We start from the raw sequence: 19,760 nt of genomic DNA on the forward strand, positions 1-19,760 counted from the left end.
ACATCAAAGGATTAAGAGCTCTATAAACATTAATAAATTATAAAAACTCTCCTCTACCAACTGTGGATTCCTCACCCATTGACAAATTATAAAGTGATTAAAAATACAAGATTCGATGTTAGACACATTTGTGTTTGAAAGTCTCTTTTACTTTTTCTAGCTCAGTGATGTCAAGCAAATTAACTGAAAAAAAGCTCTAAGCTCTATTCTCTAAAAAGAGTTGAGTTGTACAAAAATGAAGAAATGTGAAGTGCCCACATGGCATAAGGAAATTCAATAAGTGTGAGCTATCAGGGTGAAAGAAATCAAACCTCCTGGGAAGTAAAACTGGTTAAATGTATAAAATGATCATTCCAAAGTCTAGCATATAATAAATTCTCAACAAATGTTGACCATAATAAGTAGATAGAAAGTAGAGAGAGACAGAAACATATACATTAAACAAGTATAATCTGTATTTGAAATATAGAACACATTAGTGATGTCTTTCTTTTTATCAACAGTCATTCATGACAGTAAACTGTCTGCAAAACTCAAGACAACATATAATCTATTATTAATAGAATTGAAGTCTTGTCTTATAAGAGGAAATAGTATATACAGGATCCCAGAGTGACTAAACTTGGATGTGAAAAAAATAAACCCAAGTCTCATTGCTCATAGGTACCCTTAACATAGACGTATTACATAAACACCGTACTTCATCTATTCTTTTTCTACAGAGAAACACATTGTCATTTGCAGTTACATAGTCAATTTCCAGGTACCTCTATAAACAGGTGTCAAGGTACAGCGACACTATATATTAACAAAAATTCTTGATGTCTTAAAATAAAAATAAACTGTATAGTCTCGTCTGTAAGGATTAATTTCTTTGACAGCATAGCTAATGATTGATTACTTCATAATAAAATCCATAATAGAAACATGTATAAAATTTCTACATATAAAAATAAGCATGTATTTGCTGGCAAGTAATAATATAAAAGGAAAAAATTATGAGAGAATATAAAATAATATTGATTATAAATTAAACTTGACTTCTACTAAAAAAATTAACTTCCACTTTAACAGAATTGGCTATTGGTTTTACTTTCCTAATAACATAAATATTAAATGTGCTTATAAAAATTAGTAATATGGTACCTAAAAGAGAAGAAAATAAATATATGCTGTCTGACACCCATGGGAAATCAGTTACCTTTTAATATATGTATTTATTTTTAAAATGGTCTTTAATTTATAACATTATTTTAATTTGTGGGGTTTTTTTTAAAGATTTTATTTATTTAAGAGAGAGAGAGCACAAGCAAGGGGAAGGGCAGAGGGAGAGGGACACACAGACTCCCTGCTGAGTAGGGAGTCCAATGCAGGGCTTGAGCCCAGGACCCTGGGACCATTACCTGAGCTGAAATCAGACACAACCCACTGAACCACCCAGGCAACTCTATGGCATCATTTTTAATGATGTTCTTTGGGGACAAAAATGACCAAAGAAAAACAACATACAATCTCAGGCTTGCTTAATTTGTAGTCAGTGAGGGATAGCAAACATGCAATGATTAATTCAGGTACAGAGATCTACCTTTGATGCTGACTGTTTACATACTTCTGCAAGATCATAGTCAACTTATAATTACAGTGATTATTTTGCATTTCATTGAGTGAACAATTGACAACTTTTCCAACAGTGGGACTAGAAGCAGGTGAAAAAGAAAATTGGGGAAGAATGTATTTTTTGGAGATGAAGGCCAGAGAGGTCATGATTGTATCAAGCACTGGGATTTGTTTAGTCTGTTTATTCACCAGCTATAAAAGCCCATAGTGTTGGGGACACCTGGGTGGCTCAGTCGTTGAGCGTCTGCCTTCGGCTCAGGGCCTCATGCTAGGGTCTGGATATCTAGTCCCCCATCTGGCTCCCTGAGAGGAGCCTGCTTCTCCCTCTGCCTGTGTCTCATGAATAAATAAATAAAATATTTTTTAAAAATAAATAAATAAAATAAAAGCCCATAGTGTTTGCCATTGTGTACTAATGATGACATTGACCTCGTATAAGCACAGTTTCATTCCAAATATGTTTCTATAACATGTGTGTATGTGTGCATGTAACATTTTGAGGAAAATTTAAGGAGACAATTGGGTGTACTTTCCAATTTCTCAACTTTCTCAGATAAAGAGTAAGCTCATAAATATTCAGAGTGCAAAAACTTACACAGTGTAGAAAATATTGAATTCTGAGAAAGACATGCCTCTTACTCTTTTCTAAGCTACCTTCTTCATGAAGTAGACCAGCAGAACCAACCATGTTGTTCTCTTGTCCTCTCTTAACAACAAGAAAAAGGTGAGAGCAGAAAGGAAAATTTATAGCGGGGTTATGACCATTCTACTTAGAAACAGCAATAAAAGTCATCATATCACTAACCACATCTTCATCTGTCCCTTTAGCATGGCTGTGGAAACTTCGTCCGGGTCATTCAGGCTTTCAACCGAACTCACTTGTATGTCTGTGGGAGTGGTGCTTTCAGCCCCGTGTGTACTTACTTGAATAGAGGGAGGAGATCAGAGGTAAGTGTAACCATTTTTCATCGTTAGTTTTGGTGTTACTGTCAAAGATTTCTTAAAACTCTATTGGAGGCTAAAAAGTTGGAAACATCATCAATAGTCATGAAGAAGTTTCTAGTCCTTTGAACTCAAAATATATCACATTTGCTTACTGTCACCCAAGTTACTTAAAGTGTAACTTTTGCTTTCAGCTAAATATATAGATATATGAATATAAATATGAATAAATATTCAAATATACAAATATGAATAAACATATGCGTGAATATTCATATCTATGAATAAAATGGCTGCAAAAGATAAAGGAAAGAAAAATGTTGTAATTTTATGATTATTTAGAAAGGAAGGTATTGATACTGTTTGCTTCACATTATGGAATATTGTAGTATAAACTCTTTCTTAAAGTTATTTTAAGTAATTTCTTATTTAACTTTCAAATTTGGTAAACTTGAATAAGATACATAAAAGGGATTGATAAAGCAGGATGCCAGGTGACTTTGCTGGAAAGAACTTTCTGTAATTAATAGATCATACTTTCATTTTAAACCAACATTAGTCTACACTGGGTTTTTCTAGCTTTATTCTTACATTGGTTAAAACGATTTGGGGTTCTGTGAACAACAAAAAAATTGCTACTCACTAAGTATATACCTAATGTGAAGACAAATACAAGGTTTGTTGAACTTCACCTATGGTATATAAAACCATGTTTATCTCAGTTTACAGTTATTTACTAAGGAGAATATGCAGTAGATCACAAGAGTTTTTCCTCCTTCCTTTAATTGAGCATGTTGAGCATGTTGTTTTACTAAATAGAAGCATTTTAAAAACCTGTTTCAAATTACCTTGCTTTGTTTTCCTTATGCAACTTAAATCTAGAATGTTCAGTACATAAATAATATCTTAATTCAATTTTAGAGATTAGAACTCTAAAAAAGATTAAATATTGCTACTGATATACCTTATTAAGTTTATTTTCCTTTAACAAAGATTAATGTACTCTTAATACAAATATAATTAAACAATGATTCTCTTTATATTACTTTATTTTTTTTCAGACGTGTAATTTATACACACATATCTTTCGGTAATTAAAAAGTCACTTAAAAATAACTGAGTAATTATAAGTTGACCCCAAAATTAGGCAATTCCAAGTGGTTCAGGATGATATGAAATATTACAATTCTTAAAGAAAAGTAGAGCTATGCTTCTTGGAAGAGTACAGTTGGCTGCATTGAGCTTGTCATTAGAACCACATGCCTGTGATCAATTGATTAAATAAACTACTGCCCCAGACGTCTGCAATCTGTCAGACACTCCACTGAAGGCTGTGCAGTCACTGTACAGGCCAACAATAGCATAGCAGTTTTCAGAGCACAGATTTCAAATAAAATCATTTTCCCATGTACAAATTGCCCACTATGCACTTTAAGGCTTAATTGGAAAGTCAGTCTAAAAAATAATCTCCTTTGGAAAGCCAGCATGGAATAAAAATTTAATCACTTTACTATAAATGAACTACTGTAGTCTCACTTCAAAAGGTATATTTCAAAGGGGAAGCATTTCCATTAATTAATCTCTTTAAATAATCTGTGAACATCTTAAGAGCCAATTTAAGTATGAAAAGGGTTATGAATTTAAACTTTGTATATAGTCAATTCAAGTCAAAGGGTTTCACCATAACATCATTTTTTATATTTCTGTTTATATAATAACATAAATATAGAGGATAATCTATCAAACATCTACTCTATTTATTTTCTGTAGTTGAAGATACAAAATCGCCAAGCATAAAATGACCACATGATACAGAGAGTTGTATTTTGAGTTAATTTTCCTCATCCAAAATAACGTTGTTGTTTTGCAATGACCAGAGGTAGTACTTACTGGTAACACCATGTGCTTATACTAAGATAAGGCATTTTTCCTGTATTTCAAACCAGTTTTAGGGTGGCACAATCATCACTTACTTTTATTTCTGAGACACTATGTACCACCTTCTCTCTGTTTGTCAGAGCTTTTCCAGAGCATTTCAATGTTGCCCACCCAAAGAGCCTACGAATCCTTGCTGCATCAATTCCTAACCATGGTTCTTCTCTATCTTTGTTCTCTGTCTTCTGTTCCTAGAAAAAGATAAAGCAACACAAGTAAATAGTGACTTGAAATAATAAATAAAACGTTAATTTAAAAACTATAATTGATTAATTTTGCTGCACATTCTTGGAATATTACTTCATTTCATTTCTGGTTGATTTTATCAGATGTCTCCATCTATTGGTTCCAGCAGTTGAATATTTAAGTCCCTGACTCTGTTGATCATCAAGCAGATAACCTTACCTTTGAACAACCAAGAATATCACAGGCATTCAAATTATTTCCTGTGCCTTTTGAAGCAAATTAGTCACCATACTTTTCTGCGTATGCATCTTTTCCTAGCTTTCCTCTTGTCAGAAGAAAAGTTGTGCATTTTCCTTATCAATAAAGTTTTTGATCAATAACTTTCATTATTCTGTTTTATATCTTTGTTTTCTTTCTTCTCATTTACTGCCTTTCCTGTTTTAAAATAAGAGGTTTCTTTTCCTTAAAATCGTTATCTCAGATCTTTGACTTTTTCAACTCATTCTTTTTCTCTCTTTTACTTATCACAAAACTTCTCAAACTAGTAGACTATATTTTCAGCTTTTATATTCTCATTTTTCATGTCATTATCAAACATTTCTGATATTACTTTCATTACCACCTGTGAACTACAACTATTTCCTGGTGACCAAGATTCCTTAATGATCAAACTGACTCCCCTAATCAGTCCTTTCTTCTAGACCAATCTCTATAACATGTTGGTCATGCCCTCTATTTTTCAATGCCTTCATTGACATCTACAACCATGGGACGTTTTGCTGTGCTTTCTTTCCTAGTTTTTCGCCACCTACTCTCTTTCTTTCCTACTTGTTCTCCCATTGATACAATCTACAAATGTGTATTTATTTAATGAGAATAATGGCAGAAACGAAATTATGTCAGAACTTGTAAGCTACCTTTAAGATGTTGGTCTTTATCTTGTGGTTAAAGGAGAAGCAACTGTAATGATCTTAAGCAGAACATGGCATAGGAAGCATTGTGTTGTCACTTCGGTATTAGGTTACAAATGATTTAGGGTGGGAAGGGGATGAGACGGCTGTATGAGAACAGTTAGTGAATATAATAGACCAAGAAATAAACTATTTTAATAGGCCAAGAAAGAAAGAGAGTGGCAATAAAGACAGAAAAATAGCCATTAAGTATAGAATAGTATAGTTAATACTGGTAGATTTAGCTGCAGAAAAGGAAATTTGCAATGATACAGATATTGATATTTTTGCTGTTTGTTTTTTTTTTATTTTTGGCCTTTTCAGTTATATATTTGTCATGAACTGAGATGATAAAAAACAAAGAGAATCAGGTGTGAGTTTAAGATTTTAAGCCTGGGCTTTGTTCTTTTGAGTTTGAGTTGCTGTTGAAAGATCCAATAGAAAGGTCAAGTAGGCCATTGAATATAAAATTGGCTATATAAATATTTGATTTATTCTTTTATAAGAGTACTGAAATCCAGGCAATGCTTGGGTTTAATCATGATTCAGAAAGGGTGTAGTATGAAAAGAGAGGTGTGACTGTGGTTGAGACTTAAGGGTGTCTTAATTTAATGACAAGATGGAAGACAAGGGACCTTCAAACATGACTAAGAAGAAATAGCCAGGAAAAAAGAAACTCTCAAGCAGGGGGGAAGAAACCAAAATGTGTTCATTCTGGGAGTAAAAATAAGTCTTTAAAAAGATAGAAATGGTCAACAATCTCAAGTATCATTGAGAATCTAAAATGAAGTCTAAAAAATTAACACTAAATTGTGTAGCGTGGTTGCCATTAGGATATGGCAAAGGGCTTCAATAGAACAATTGAAGTTGAATGCCCAATTGAAATGGATTGAGAAAAAAGTGGAAAGTCAGGAAATGGTGATGAGTATAGGTAATTCTTGAAGAAAGAATTGTGATTCTCAAAGAGAGTAATGTATAGGAGCTGAACGGGTTGTTTAAAGGATGATGTAAAAGTTCCAGTTAATAAGATCCAAGAGAGAGGATAACAAAAAGTATAAGTTGCCTAAGAAGACTGGATATGACGAGGCCCAAGACATTGGTGGAATGATTGGCCTCAAAGTAAGAGAAAGAGTTCCTCTCAGGTGCTAGTGGATATATCCGTTTATATTTATTTATGTGTTTGGTAGTGAGAAGTTGAAGATGTTCATTTAAAGGCTTCACTTATTCTACAGTCATATGCTCAATCATTTGTTAATCATTTGAATTGAGAACAAGTTAGGTGATTTGACTATAGTGCATTGGTTTGAAATTATTAATGGAAGAACCAGTTGATAAGAGTGCCCATGAAAGTTTACTGAGCAGTACAGAGGATACATTTTGTGTTGGTGATCACAGATCTATATTATGCTGAATCTACCTTGTTGGATGACCTTCTGCAAAATACTTAGATATTTGGACACAAGTATGGAGAATGTGTAGATAGACATGCCCTTCTGGGCTGTGGTTTCAATGAAAAAAATCACAGATTCAAGGAACTTAATATTTCTGCAAAAAATTTAATGGAATTAAATAGCACAGAATCTAAACAAAGAAAGTCAAGAAGAGAGAAGGCTGATGAGGTTGTTATGGTTCTTGGGAGATGAAATTGGAGAATTATTGCTACATGCTGGAATTAGTGATTATTCAGGTAGACCACACTCTTCCTGGGGACAAGATCTAGACTCTGTGTGAAAAAATATGCTGTACAATGGAGGAATAGGTCAATGGAGAGCAAGTGGTACCTAAGCAATTTCATCAATTCTTGCAATGCCAACTCACTTTTTAGTAAAATATATGTACATCACTGGCTAAATAATCACAACTAGCCTTACTAAATGTTATTATTTTTCCTCAATTATTTCTTTAGTTTAGTCATTGTATAAATACTGACTTTTTGGAAAACAGACATAATGAGTTAGGAGACTGAATTTTAGTTTTACTTTTGTCATTATTTAGCTACATGATCTTGGTGGGCAAGTTATATTTTCCTCATCTATAGAGTTAATTCATAGAAGAGGATCATTTTTGAAAGACCTTTCCAAGCTAAAGGACCATGTTTCTTTTTAAGTAAGCTCTTTGATTCCCTATCATCTCAAGGATGTCCTGCCAACACATCAAACTCAATATAACAAAAAGGAACTAACTTTATTTTCCTTAAGGAGTCAAAACTTCAGAATCATCTTTGTTTTCTTCATTTTTCTTAAGTACATCCAATTTGTAATTGATTGCCAAGCTCTATTGATTTTTATTTGACAACCTCTCTTGCATTTTTACTGCTCTTACCATGATCAGTGAGATCCTGGCATGCCAAATTATTATTACCTAATTCCTGGACTATTGCAATTGAAAACAAATCTACTTCTTCAGTCCAGTGTCTGTTTTTAAAACTGCCATTCTCAATCTTCTTAAAACACCAAGGTAAGGCCCAATCTTCTTAAAGCAGTGTTTAGATCTTTTCATTTCCATACTCAAAAATATTGAGCCTGAATTTCTCTCAGGAAAATTTTCAAAAACCTTAGCTTGATGATTAAGATCTGTCATCTAATGAAATCTACAAAAGTGAAAACTTTTGTCTTTCAATTTTAGTAGTAGCTTTTACTAACTTTATTTAAGAAAAAAGGGTAAGTATACCAACAAAATATTCCCTTCCTGTTAGGCTACACTGACCATCATATTTCAAATTGGATCATTGCCTCCAATCCCTGGAGTTTCCAACTTCTGTTCTCTGCTTAATTTTTCTCCTAATGACTGAGCACCATCTAACATATTATATATTTTGTGCATTTATTATTTTTATACTTACATTCTCTATCTTAATATTAAAAATTACTTGAGGATAAAGATTTTTGTCTGTATTCCTAATGTTTTGTTGGTACCTGGCATATATAGTAAATGCTCAATAAATTTTTGTTAAATAAATAAATAAATGAATTAATTAATAGAATTTCATAATTTCAATTTCAATCTAAATTATGAATTCAACTTCACTGAATTTAGCATAATGCTTATATAACAAAATTAAGTGATAATATAAATTTTATATTTTAGAAATATCTTGATTATTCTAGAAATAATATAATCCTTATATACATTATTCCTCTGTGCACAGTTTTCTTCTTTGGGCCAATTTTTTGACATATCTAGTTCAGGTTTACAATGACCCTTGATTCCCAGGTGGTTTGTGCTGATACTGAATTTTTTTTTCTTTCTTTCTGATAATTGATTTGAGGAGAACTTGTTGGATCAGCTTTACGGGGATGGTAGTAGGATGAGAACTTCAACCTGCTGAAGTTTGCTTATAATCTACAGATGTTTTCTTCATACCGGCCAAAAAGTCTTAATAAAGTAAATCGAGAAGTCATAAGGAAACAAATAGGAAGCATGTTCAGATTATGCTTTGTTTTACTAAAGAACAAATTGGTTAACTAAATATACAGTTATTTATTATTCTACATTTGTATCTTATCTCTAATAAAGGACCAAGTGTTTGTGATTGACTCCAAGTGTGAATCCGGAAAAGGACGCTGCTCTTTCAACCCCAATGTGAACACAGTGTCTGTTATGATCAGTAAGTGGAAAATAAAAGAGGGAGGGGGAAATACAAAATAAAAAGGAAATTAAAGAAAATAAATTCATGACACAATATACCCATCTGGATAGTAGCATGAATGATAGTCTGAGCAAGGTAACAGAAAGAAAGTTGTGAGCCGACAAATTGTAGTTTGGCAGTTGCAAGAATTCATGATTACATGATAAGTATGGATTTTTTTTCATTCACTATCATGATGCTGTCATTTCTAGAGCAGGTTAACTATTTACAAACAAGTATGTATTCATATACATGTAATAATATATATTATAAAGTATTTTTTAATATTTTCTGTAGTTGTTTTTCTAGTATTATGTGTGCCCATTTTCCCTCATATTTTAGTAATGTTTGACAAATATTTAAAGTGGTATTTCTTTCAAATGAAAGAATAACATAGTGCATGTACTAGCCAAGTACATTCTCTGGGACTTTCCAGAAGTTGCTATAATAAAAAGAGGTGGTGGTAAAATCATTCCCCCTCCCTCGTCATTTTCTACAAAATATATCAGTTAAGAAGCAGGCCCAATTGCTTGCTGCTACATCCATTAACAAATCGTTGGATGCCTTTCTATAATGCAGTTAAAGACATTCTTTGCTGGTTAATTAAGACACTTCCAGTATATGTCTGACTTAACATGAGTTGATGGTGGAGACAAATCTTGGATTTCAGTGTGTTTCAGTGCTTTTTCCCCTTTGCTTTCTCTATGTATTGCCAGTGGAAACTTGTATTATTTGACAATAGAACAGGTGACAAGATAATTATTGTTTTGGGAGCACTTTGCTTTTATTCATTTAATGAAGCAACCCATCTTTCTCATATTTGTTTTTTTTTCTTTCTCATATTTGGAAACTAAATTAAGACAGGTACATCCAGCACTGACTAAATTGTGAACTTGGAAGTTCTCCAGTGAGTTATTTCCATATGGTCATTTCAAATTAGAGAGGAGGTGAAAGTATACCATTGGGACCAAAAATTAGAAAGCTCTGAAATTGCAAGACATTCAATTATGTCTGATGCAGGAACTTTTCAGATAAGCTTCTGAATATTATTTAATAAAAGCAATATCTTGGAAAGTATTTCCATTAGGAAGAAAATTGTATTCACCTATCAAAATGGTATGATATATATAATACTAATACTAGCTAAATATGTAGAGTTTTCACTTATTTCAGGTTAAATGCTGTGAAAATAAGCTTCAAAGATCTGTGAACACTAATAGTCATCAAATATCATTTAGACAAGAAAGGTTTAAAACAGGACTTTATAAATGTTCCTGTTAAACTGTGATAAGCCTTTAGTTTTGTCCTTAGAGAATTGGATTTGTTTATAAAATTAAAGTTAGTTATTGACTTTCATTTTTCAAGGATTTGGAATTTCAGTTTCCATACTTACATTCTTTTTTTAAAGATTTTATTATTTATTTATTTATTTATTTATTTATTTATTTATTTATTTAAGAGATAGAGAGAGAAAGAGGGGAGGAGCTGAAGGAGAGGGGACAAACAGATTCTGCACTGAACTTGGAGCTCCTTGCAGGGCTTGATTTCATGACCTTGAGATCATGACCTGAGCCAAAATCAAGAATCAGTCACACAACTGACTGAGCCACCCAGGAGCCCCCATCTTTTAATATTTTGATTAATATTAGGACTTAAACTATCAAAGAGTCATTATACTATTTGCCTACCTTAAAAACTGAAACTAAAAGGAGGAATAAGTTTAGTAACTTGTATCTGTCATTTTATTTGTTCTACTGATTATCCCTCTAAAATTATCTCCAACCTTATCTCCAATATTGGCACAGTGAACTTGTGTAGTCATCTCACTTTGCCATGCGACTTTTTCATTTCTGTTCTATTGCAAGGCACTAAATAACACAGATTGTTTTAAAGTATTTCTATATGTTAAAGTACCAAGAAACAGAGAATAGAGGAATTCCAAATTTCATAATATACAGTGGCTCTAGGCCCATGTTCAAGTTTAGTGTTTTTTGCTATTTTTCATGTCATTGTTGTAGCACAGCAAGAAGTTGGATGATATTAAAGATCCTATTAAGAACTTCATGAAAAAAAAAAAGCTTCATGAGGTTCTTCTGGTCAGTGGAAGTAAAATTGGAAGGCAAAAGGATTTTTGGATTAAAGTTAAAAGGCACAAGTTTATTTTTGCATAAGTCAACACATTCTGAAAAAACATCCTTACTCAAAATTCTGCTTAAAATGATACTAATTATTATACAAAATAAAGCAAAAACTTCATTATTCCCAACTTGCTATTGAAATTAATAAGAGGAGTACCTGACTGTCTCTGTTGGTTAAGCATCTCCAGCTCAGCAGGAAGTCGTCCTCTCCCCACCCCTGCTCTAGTGCTCTCACTCTCGCTCTCTCTTCCTCTCAAACAATAAATCTTTAGACAAATTTTAAAAAATGAAATTAATGACAATTTAAGCCAGAATATGAAGCCAATTAGACAAGTAGGCTTTTATAGTGGTTAAGACATAATTAATGAGGTGGTGTGCAGTAGGATTGGAATCAGCCCTCTTGGCCATACACCGTCCTCTGAGTGTCCTTTGTCCTTCTCGTCCTGGAAACAGATCTGATAATGGAGAGCTATGCTAATCAATCTACTGAATAGCGAGAATTTATAACCCACCATTTTGGGGGTAATCTGGTATAATTAAATGTGAGACAATTAATTACAAAGTTATATTAATTTAATAACCACTGCCTTGGCAGATTGCTTGTGCAGATGCTTCACAGATGTTCACAGAATTTTAAAGAAGCTAAATTGCTCAAAATGTTTTCATGAACATTTATTATCTTCCCATAATCCGTTCCCATGGGCACCAGAGCCCTACTAGGAAGCAGAATTGGGCAACACAGTGCTTGCCATACCCACTTGCTGACTGGTAAGGGTCCAGTTCATCACCTTGTGAGCACATGTTAAGAACATTTCATTCTCCATTCTGTCCTGGGTTAACTGGTATTGCTTCTTACTAACCAGTGGATTTGGAATGCTTCAAAATATTCCAGTCCTGCCAAAATGACCATGATCTGAAGACAGCCAGGGGAGTCATTATAGAACATCAGTCAAAGAAAAAAGCAGCATAGTGGTTTAGTGGGTCAGACCTGATACATTTTATTCCTTTTTTAAATTGACTTGTAACTACGTTTTTTTTGTTCCTAGGGTCACACATACCAATTCAATGCTTACTGTCCTTACCAGGATAGAAATTAATGTGGACCTTAAGAAATAAGTCCAATGTTTAATGTTATGCAAATACGGATTAAAATATCCTAGTTTGCCATTAATGATGATAATTATATTTAAAATATATTTTCTTTCTTACATCTACTTTCTATTTTTTATGGCTTAATATGTTAAACTACATGTGGCTTATTCACGTACTATTTTTAGCATAATGGTAATATATTGTGTGCTACAATTGAAAAAGTAGCACTTTGTTTACCTTATAGAAAATTTCTAGCACTACAAATTAAATTTTACTTTTAATGATACAATAGCTTTACCATAGGGATGGCTGGGTGGCTCAGCACTTGAGCCTCTGCCTTTGGGCCAGTGCATGATCCTGGGATCTGGGATCGAGTCCCGTGTCGGGTTCCCTGCGTGGAGCCTGCTTCTCCCTCTGCCTGTGTCTCTGCCTGTCTCTCTCACTGTGTCTCTCATGAATAAATAAATAAAAATCTTTAAAAAATAACTTTATCATTAATAATATTTTGAGAATAAAAACTAATATTTTCAATCTATTTAGTGAAATCATGGAATTTTTTGTACGTGGCAAAAAATTTTGAGATCATAAAGATCATTCCCATGTTTTACAAATAAGAAGGTAGAGAGAGATTCAGAGTGCTAAACGACTTAGCCCTAATTTCCACTTACTTAATTCTTGTCAAAATTAGAAACTGAGCATTCTCTTACTGTATTTTTTATTTATTAAAAGAAAGTAATAATTAATGAAGCCATTTTGTTATCTTTTATGCACATATTATTTCTGCCATTCTTGATACACATTGTATCACCTTAGGTTTTTAGTATAATTAAGTATAGGCAGAGGAATTTTTATTTTTATGTAGAATAAAACTCTTGATAATAATACAGGCAAAAATGAGACTAGATTAAATTTTATTCAATTATTTTATTTAATGAACAATGGAAACCAACAATTAAGCACTCCGTCACGTGGGTGATTACCTAATAAGCGAGTTCTCCTTGATTTTTAAAAGAACCTTAAAAAACATTTAAAATTGTGTTGACATTTTCTTACTTTATCATAGATGAGGAGCTATTCTCTGGAATGTATATAGATTTCATGGGCACAGATGCTGCTATTTTTCGAAGTTTAACCAAGAGGAATGCAGTCAGAACTGATCAACACAATTCCAAATGGCTAAGTGGTAAGAAACAGTTTATGCACCCTGAGAATCGTGCTTTAAACTAATTTAATTCTATAATAAAGAAAGATTAAAAAATTAGCTGTGATGTAACAATTCTGTACTCTATGATTTTAAATATTTAGGATAAATAAATAATTGAAGAAGTCCATAGTTCATATTCTAACTCTTTGTTAACCATCATGTAATTATCATAAATATATTAAAAAATAAAAATGACAATGATGTTTATTATACAGGTTCATATGCAAGAATCTTCTCCAGTTGTTTAATTGTAGCATATCACAATTAAGTATGCTATTTATTTATTTAGTCTGTTTGAATTTGTCGATTTTAATTATGTCAAATCTTAAAATCTTCCTAAATTTATAACAGATATTATGACTAGGACTTTTTTAGGAACGCCTCACATTTGTTTTATACTTAGATTCTTAAATTATAAAACTGGTATATATGATTTTTAATAATTTTATTTAGTACCTAATAGAAATCATAGATATGATAACTATGATTAACACTATTCACTTGTTTCTAATTTTGGGTGGAATCACATGAAATTCACATCATGAAAGATGTTCATTTGACTTTAATGTACAGTTTCAATCAGTTCCTGCTATTTAGAAGAAGAAGAAACCACTAAGATCTTTGTCATTTCACCCTGGGGAAGATTTCTAGCTGACCCTGAATTTGGCAATTCACTTAACATTGCACAGTGAAGCATGAATCACCCAGTTTAGCGTCTTAGTTCACTGATAGACAAGCACAAGAAAGCATTGATTGTCCATTTACTTCTGCAATTTATGAGTCGAGTACATCTGGAAATGGAGTATTCTAAAACTTGTTTTGTTCTTGAAATAAGGAATCCCTCTATGTCTTCAAATGACTGCATTTTTTTTCCTTGAAAAATTTCCCCTTCATTTCATATGCTGTATTTTAAGGAAAACTGTTTTTCAGATCTTGGACTCCTGACTGCACATTCTGCTTCAATGAATTTGAGTTTTTATTCACTAAATTGAAAGCTATACTTTGAAAGACAACCTTTTTTTTTTTTATTTTTCCTATAAAGTGACCATTAGATTTCATGGGAAATAACTGGTAGAAACGCTTTCTAATTTTTAGAACTTCTCAGTGCATAAAGAATTTTTGCATTTACTGAGCTTTCAGAATGTATTGCAGACAGGGAAAGAAATAGTTTAAGCTGTTAAGTTAACGGATATATTTTGTGCCACTTGACACTGCAAACACAGTATGTTGTGTGAATACAATTCCTGCAGTTAGACTGTGCCTTTGAAAATGCAATTGTGCTTCTGTACTAAAATGGAGAAGGCATATGCCTGTGGTCTACTTAGATGAACAGTAGGTGCATCTCCATCATGAGTATAAATATAGTCTTTGTATTTTTTTCCAGAACCTATGTTTGTGGATGCACATGTCATCCCAGATGGCACAGATCCAAATGATGCTAAGGTGTACTTCTTCTTCAAAGAGAAACTGACTGACAATAGCAGAAGCACAAAACAGATTCATTCCATGATTGCTAGGATATGTCCGGTAAGTATTAAACTTGTCCTAATTTTAAAAATTCAAAATTGAATTATATGGATATGGGTTTTTTTTGTTTTTGTTTTTCTTGTTTTTTGTTTGTTTTTTTTTTTTTTTGCCAATAGTTTATTTTCCTACTTTTATCTATGGTTACAAATGAATGAAATATTGAGAGGAGACATTTTATTTTAATGTTTATTCACATCAATCATATGAGATAAGCTTAATTCAAGGAAAGATAGTGGTCATGGTTTTACACAAAAAAAATGGTTTTGTGTAATTTTTGTTTTTCCATTTAATGCATTTGCATTAAAAACAGCTAACTTAATTGTATGTTACAAAAGAAACAGAACAATTCTTGTGAATAAAATACAGCAAAACCTCAATAAAGACAATCATTGAGAAACTGCAACAGTGAAAAGTAGGAAATGCATTAGTAAAATACAGTCCTAATTAGAAACAGTAAACAAAATGTTCTTGTATGTAAACAGTAAGCATATGTAGCAACTCAAGAAAACTCATGGTGCCCTCTCATAAAGGAGTTTTATAGGTTTGCCCTGACTTGTTTATGGCCACCATACTTTGTGCAAAAGTGCTTCTTAAAGTGCCCAGTGTTCAAAATAGTTTATTTTTAAATATTGCAATATTCCACTGATTGTGGAGCTCATCTGCTTCTCAGTCATTTGGAACAAGGCAGGAAAGTCTTCAGAAGGGTTCCTGAAACACTTGGGTATACAGGGAAAAAAATCAATAGAGACTATTTGTGAATGATCCAAATGCCTTTTTCCTGGCCCTGGCCAGGAAAATATATATATTTAAGCATCTGATTGGAAATACTGAGGATTAAATGAATAATAGCAGAGAAATGAAGGATAGAAAATAGAACTATTAGGATACCTGGGTGGCTCAGTGGTTGAGCCTCTGCCGTTGGCTCATGTCATGACCCCGGAGTCCTAGGATCGAGTCCTGCATCCGGCCCCCCGCAGGGAGCCTGCTTCTCCCTCTGCCTGTGTCTCTGCCTCTCTCTGTGTCTCTCATGAACAAATAAATCTTAAAAATTAAAAAAAAAAGAAGTATTGAAGACCATTTGGTATAGGTATAAACCCACTTTCCTGACCACAGTAGAATCTGCAAGCTTCGCTGTATATAGTAAATTATGTTCATATTGAAGACAATGAGTTATTAAGGCAAATTAAATTATGTGTTCTTCAGAACATTTTCCAGGTACTTTCATCACATACTGTTAAATTTAGAAAGCTTTAGGGCATATAAATTTCAAAACATTTTCTGTTATTATCCTACTGTAGAGAATTAATAGTATAGCTATCGCTGTTTTATAAAATGCTTTTGATCTTAAATATTCCTCCTTGTTGCTGTGCAGATATAGTTAACATTTCCACCCTCCAGATTATAACAAATCCTCAAGTAATACACATCTAAGCTGAGGTTTTTTTTTAAAGATTTGATTTATTTCAGAGGGAAAGAGAGAGAGAGAGATCACAAGCAGGGGGGCAGGCAGAGGGAGAAGCAGACTCCCTACTGAGCAGGGAGCCTGATGCAGGTGCAGGTTGGATCCCAGGACCCTGGGATCATGACCTGAGCCAGAGGCAGATGCTTAACCGACCAAGTCACCCAGTTGCCCCACTAAGCTGAATTTTTAATACACTTTAATATTTCTTTAAGCAATCTGAAGTGTGTTTTCAAAATGGTTTCAGAATGACACTGGGGGACTGCGCAGCCTTGTCAACAAGTGGACAACCTTTTTGAAAGCGAGGCTGGTGTGCTCTGTGACTGACGAAGACGGGCCTGAAACACACTTTGATGAATTAGGTACATCGATGTGAGACTGCGAAATGTTTTTGGAAAAAAAGCTTGTAAAGTTTATTTTAATAACCTCTCAGAAGAAGGTGTTTTTTCCATGAATGTTTTCAGCATCAGTAATGTGCCAATGTGAAACGATCTGGATACTGTTCATAAATTCCCTTAAGTGTTTTTTAAATGTATTTTGCCCCTGAGTGCACTACGCAAACTTTTCATTCATTGAATTCACCATGATATATGAATGAGTGTATGTACATCCGTGTGAGAGAGAGCTGCTTGCATAATTTACATGAGTAATGATACATTTGTGCTTATCTAAAAGAACGTGCATTGCATGTATATTTAAATTCTAATATTCTGACTTGAAATCAATTTGTATGACAATCCGGCTATATATTTTTATTATTAATAGTTCATGAGTATGGGGCACCTGGGTGGCTCAGTGGGTTAAGCTTATGCCTCTGGCTTAGGTCATGATCTCGGGGTCCTGGGATTGAGTCAGGCTCCTTGCTCAGCGGAGAATCTGCTTCTCTCTCTCTCCCTCTGCCCTCCTCCTCATGCTCTTGCTCTCTCTCACTTTTGCTCTAAAATAAATTAATTAATTAATTAAAAAAAAAAACATTGTTAATGAACAGAATCGAGGTTAGATGGGAAAGCATCAGGGTAGAAATGAGGCTTGTGCTCCAGTCTCAGTCCTCCTTGGTGACCCTGGGATTAAGTATCTCAGCATGTGTGACATGAGGAGGGTTATATTTTCGAGGTCAAATAAGGGCTAACAATCTGATTTCTTTCTACCGTGGCATAGTTCTCTTTATTAGAATAACTTGATACAGATTAGAGTGTCATGTTTACTAAATGCCATTTAGAAATGACTTTTATTTTGCTTTAATCCATTAAAATACAAACTGCTGGCTCTTCTCAGATTTTGAGGCAGGTGATGAGGTAAGCAATAAAAATGTATTACAATAAAGAAAAATCTACTGGTTCTAGCCATCATGGACACTGAAATGGTAGCTGATCTCTTCAAAAGCCAGCCTGTGTGCTGATCATAGAAACAGAAGTTTTTAATATCAGCTTTTCTAGAAGAAAGTTCTAAGTGTGAGTTTTGTGTTATAAGTTAGTTACACATTATTTCCCCCAAATTCTTTGCAAATATGTTTATGTTCTAATGACTTAGGATATTTTAGTCTTTCTGATTTTTTTAGGGAGAGCCAGACAGTTCAGCCTTTTGTTCACATATGGAAAGGCTACTCATTATTAATTTATTGCCTAAGAGGTCCTAAATTCATTGTGAATTTAAAATAAATACATCTTTCTTTGTATTTCCCAGCAAGAAACTTATTTGCAAAAATATCACTAAATTCAGATTTTTCCTGTAACAATTGATTATTAACCAGGCTTTCCTACCGGAGATCTACTTCCACATTCTGTTATGTATTAATGAGCCTTACTACCTATACCTTTGTCTTTGCCTTAATATACTTTAAACTTTTTGTCATTGAGGGAATTATCAATTAAATAAAAACATCACTAGCAATTTTGACCATAAGCTAAAAAAGTGTTATTTCATGTAAAGAAAAAAAGTCACCTTGAAAGAGTTTTCTTCCACATTCCAACTTCTAACCCCAGGTCAAAAAGAAATTGTGATTTGTAATACTTTTTGAATTTAAAAAAGTAATATATTGTCATTAAAGTATATTTAGAAAATGCAGGGAAAAGGGGCTCCTGGATGTCTCAGTCGGCTGTGTCCGACTTGTGATTTTGGCTCAGGTCGTGATCTCATAGGTCCTGAGATGGAGCCCCCATTGGGTTCCATGCTGAACAGGGAATCTGCTTGATATTCTCTCTCTCCCCCTCCCTCTGTCCCCTCTCTCTCTCTCCCTAAAATAAATACATAAATCTTAGAAAAAAAAAAAAAGGGAAATGCAGAAAAAAGAAGACATCTTTCTAGAACTCTGCTAACCAGAGACACTCACTGGTAAGCTTATTGTATCCTGGCGTACAGTTTCACAGTTCACGTGGTTTTAGTCTATAATATATACCTTTGTGCCTTTTCCACTTAATAGTACTTCATTAGCATGAGTTCCGTAAGTTTGCAGTCTTTATAAGTCCCTTTAGTGTTTGTATAATATTTTATTGCCTGTCACGGAGTTCATGGAGTTGTTTCCAGATTATAATGATGCTGCGAGAATACCTTACTCAATAATACTTTCCATAGTTGAATTTATTTTATTAGGATAAATTTTTAAATATACAGTTAATATCTGGGAACTTTAAAAGAATGACATCTTCCTTTTTTAGAGGATGTGTTTCTGCTGGAAACTGATAACCCAAGGACAACACTAGTGTATGGCATTTTTACAACATCAAGGTAATTATTAAACAATTACAGCTTATGGGTTAAACAATAAACCTTATTGAGTAATAGTAATTATTATAAAACATTCTTTTGAACTTTTAATTTTACATAGCATTCAGAGTGTAACTGTCCTGTTTTATTACTTTTGCCTGATTACCAAAATATATTTAAGCTGAACTAACATTTTCAAAATAGTTTTGAACAGAGTGTTTATAATGATTATATCCTATCTTTCTCAAAGAAAGGAAGATATGAATTAAAATGCAGGAATAAAGTATATAAGGTATTTTGTTTTAAGGAAGTAATATGAGGATTCATGTTTCACCTAAAACTTTTGATATTTCTGTTGAAATAAGTTTTACTTCTGGAG

At 33.2% G+C, this 19,760-nt stretch overlaps 1 protein-coding gene across 2 annotated transcripts in view; it reads left to right on the forward strand.

The window, feature by feature from the left end:
• Window positions 1-19,760, forward strand: part of SEMA3C (semaphorin 3C) — a 181,689-nt gene that overhangs the window by 94,344 nt on the left and 67,585 nt on the right. For both annotated transcript variants that reach the window (XM_072791375.1, XM_072791374.1), the window contains exons 5-10: window positions 2,446-2,565; window positions 9,147-9,237; window positions 13,552-13,671; window positions 15,077-15,219; window positions 16,926-17,040; window positions 19,333-19,402. In XM_072791375.1, coding sequence (XP_072647476.1) covers window positions 2,446-2,565; window positions 9,147-9,237; window positions 13,552-13,671; window positions 15,077-15,219; window positions 16,926-17,040; window positions 19,333-19,402 — 659 coding nt within the window. The remainder of the gene's footprint in view (window positions 1-2,445; window positions 2,566-9,146; window positions 9,238-13,551; window positions 13,672-15,076; window positions 15,220-16,925; window positions 17,041-19,332; window positions 19,403-19,760) is intronic.

Source organism: Canis lupus, chromosome 21 (genome assembly GCF_048164855.1).
Source record: "Canis lupus baileyi chromosome 21, mCanLup2.hap1, whole genome shotgun sequence".
In the NCBI taxonomy this organism is placed as follows: Eukaryota; Metazoa; Chordata; class Mammalia; order Carnivora; family Canidae; genus Canis; species Canis lupus.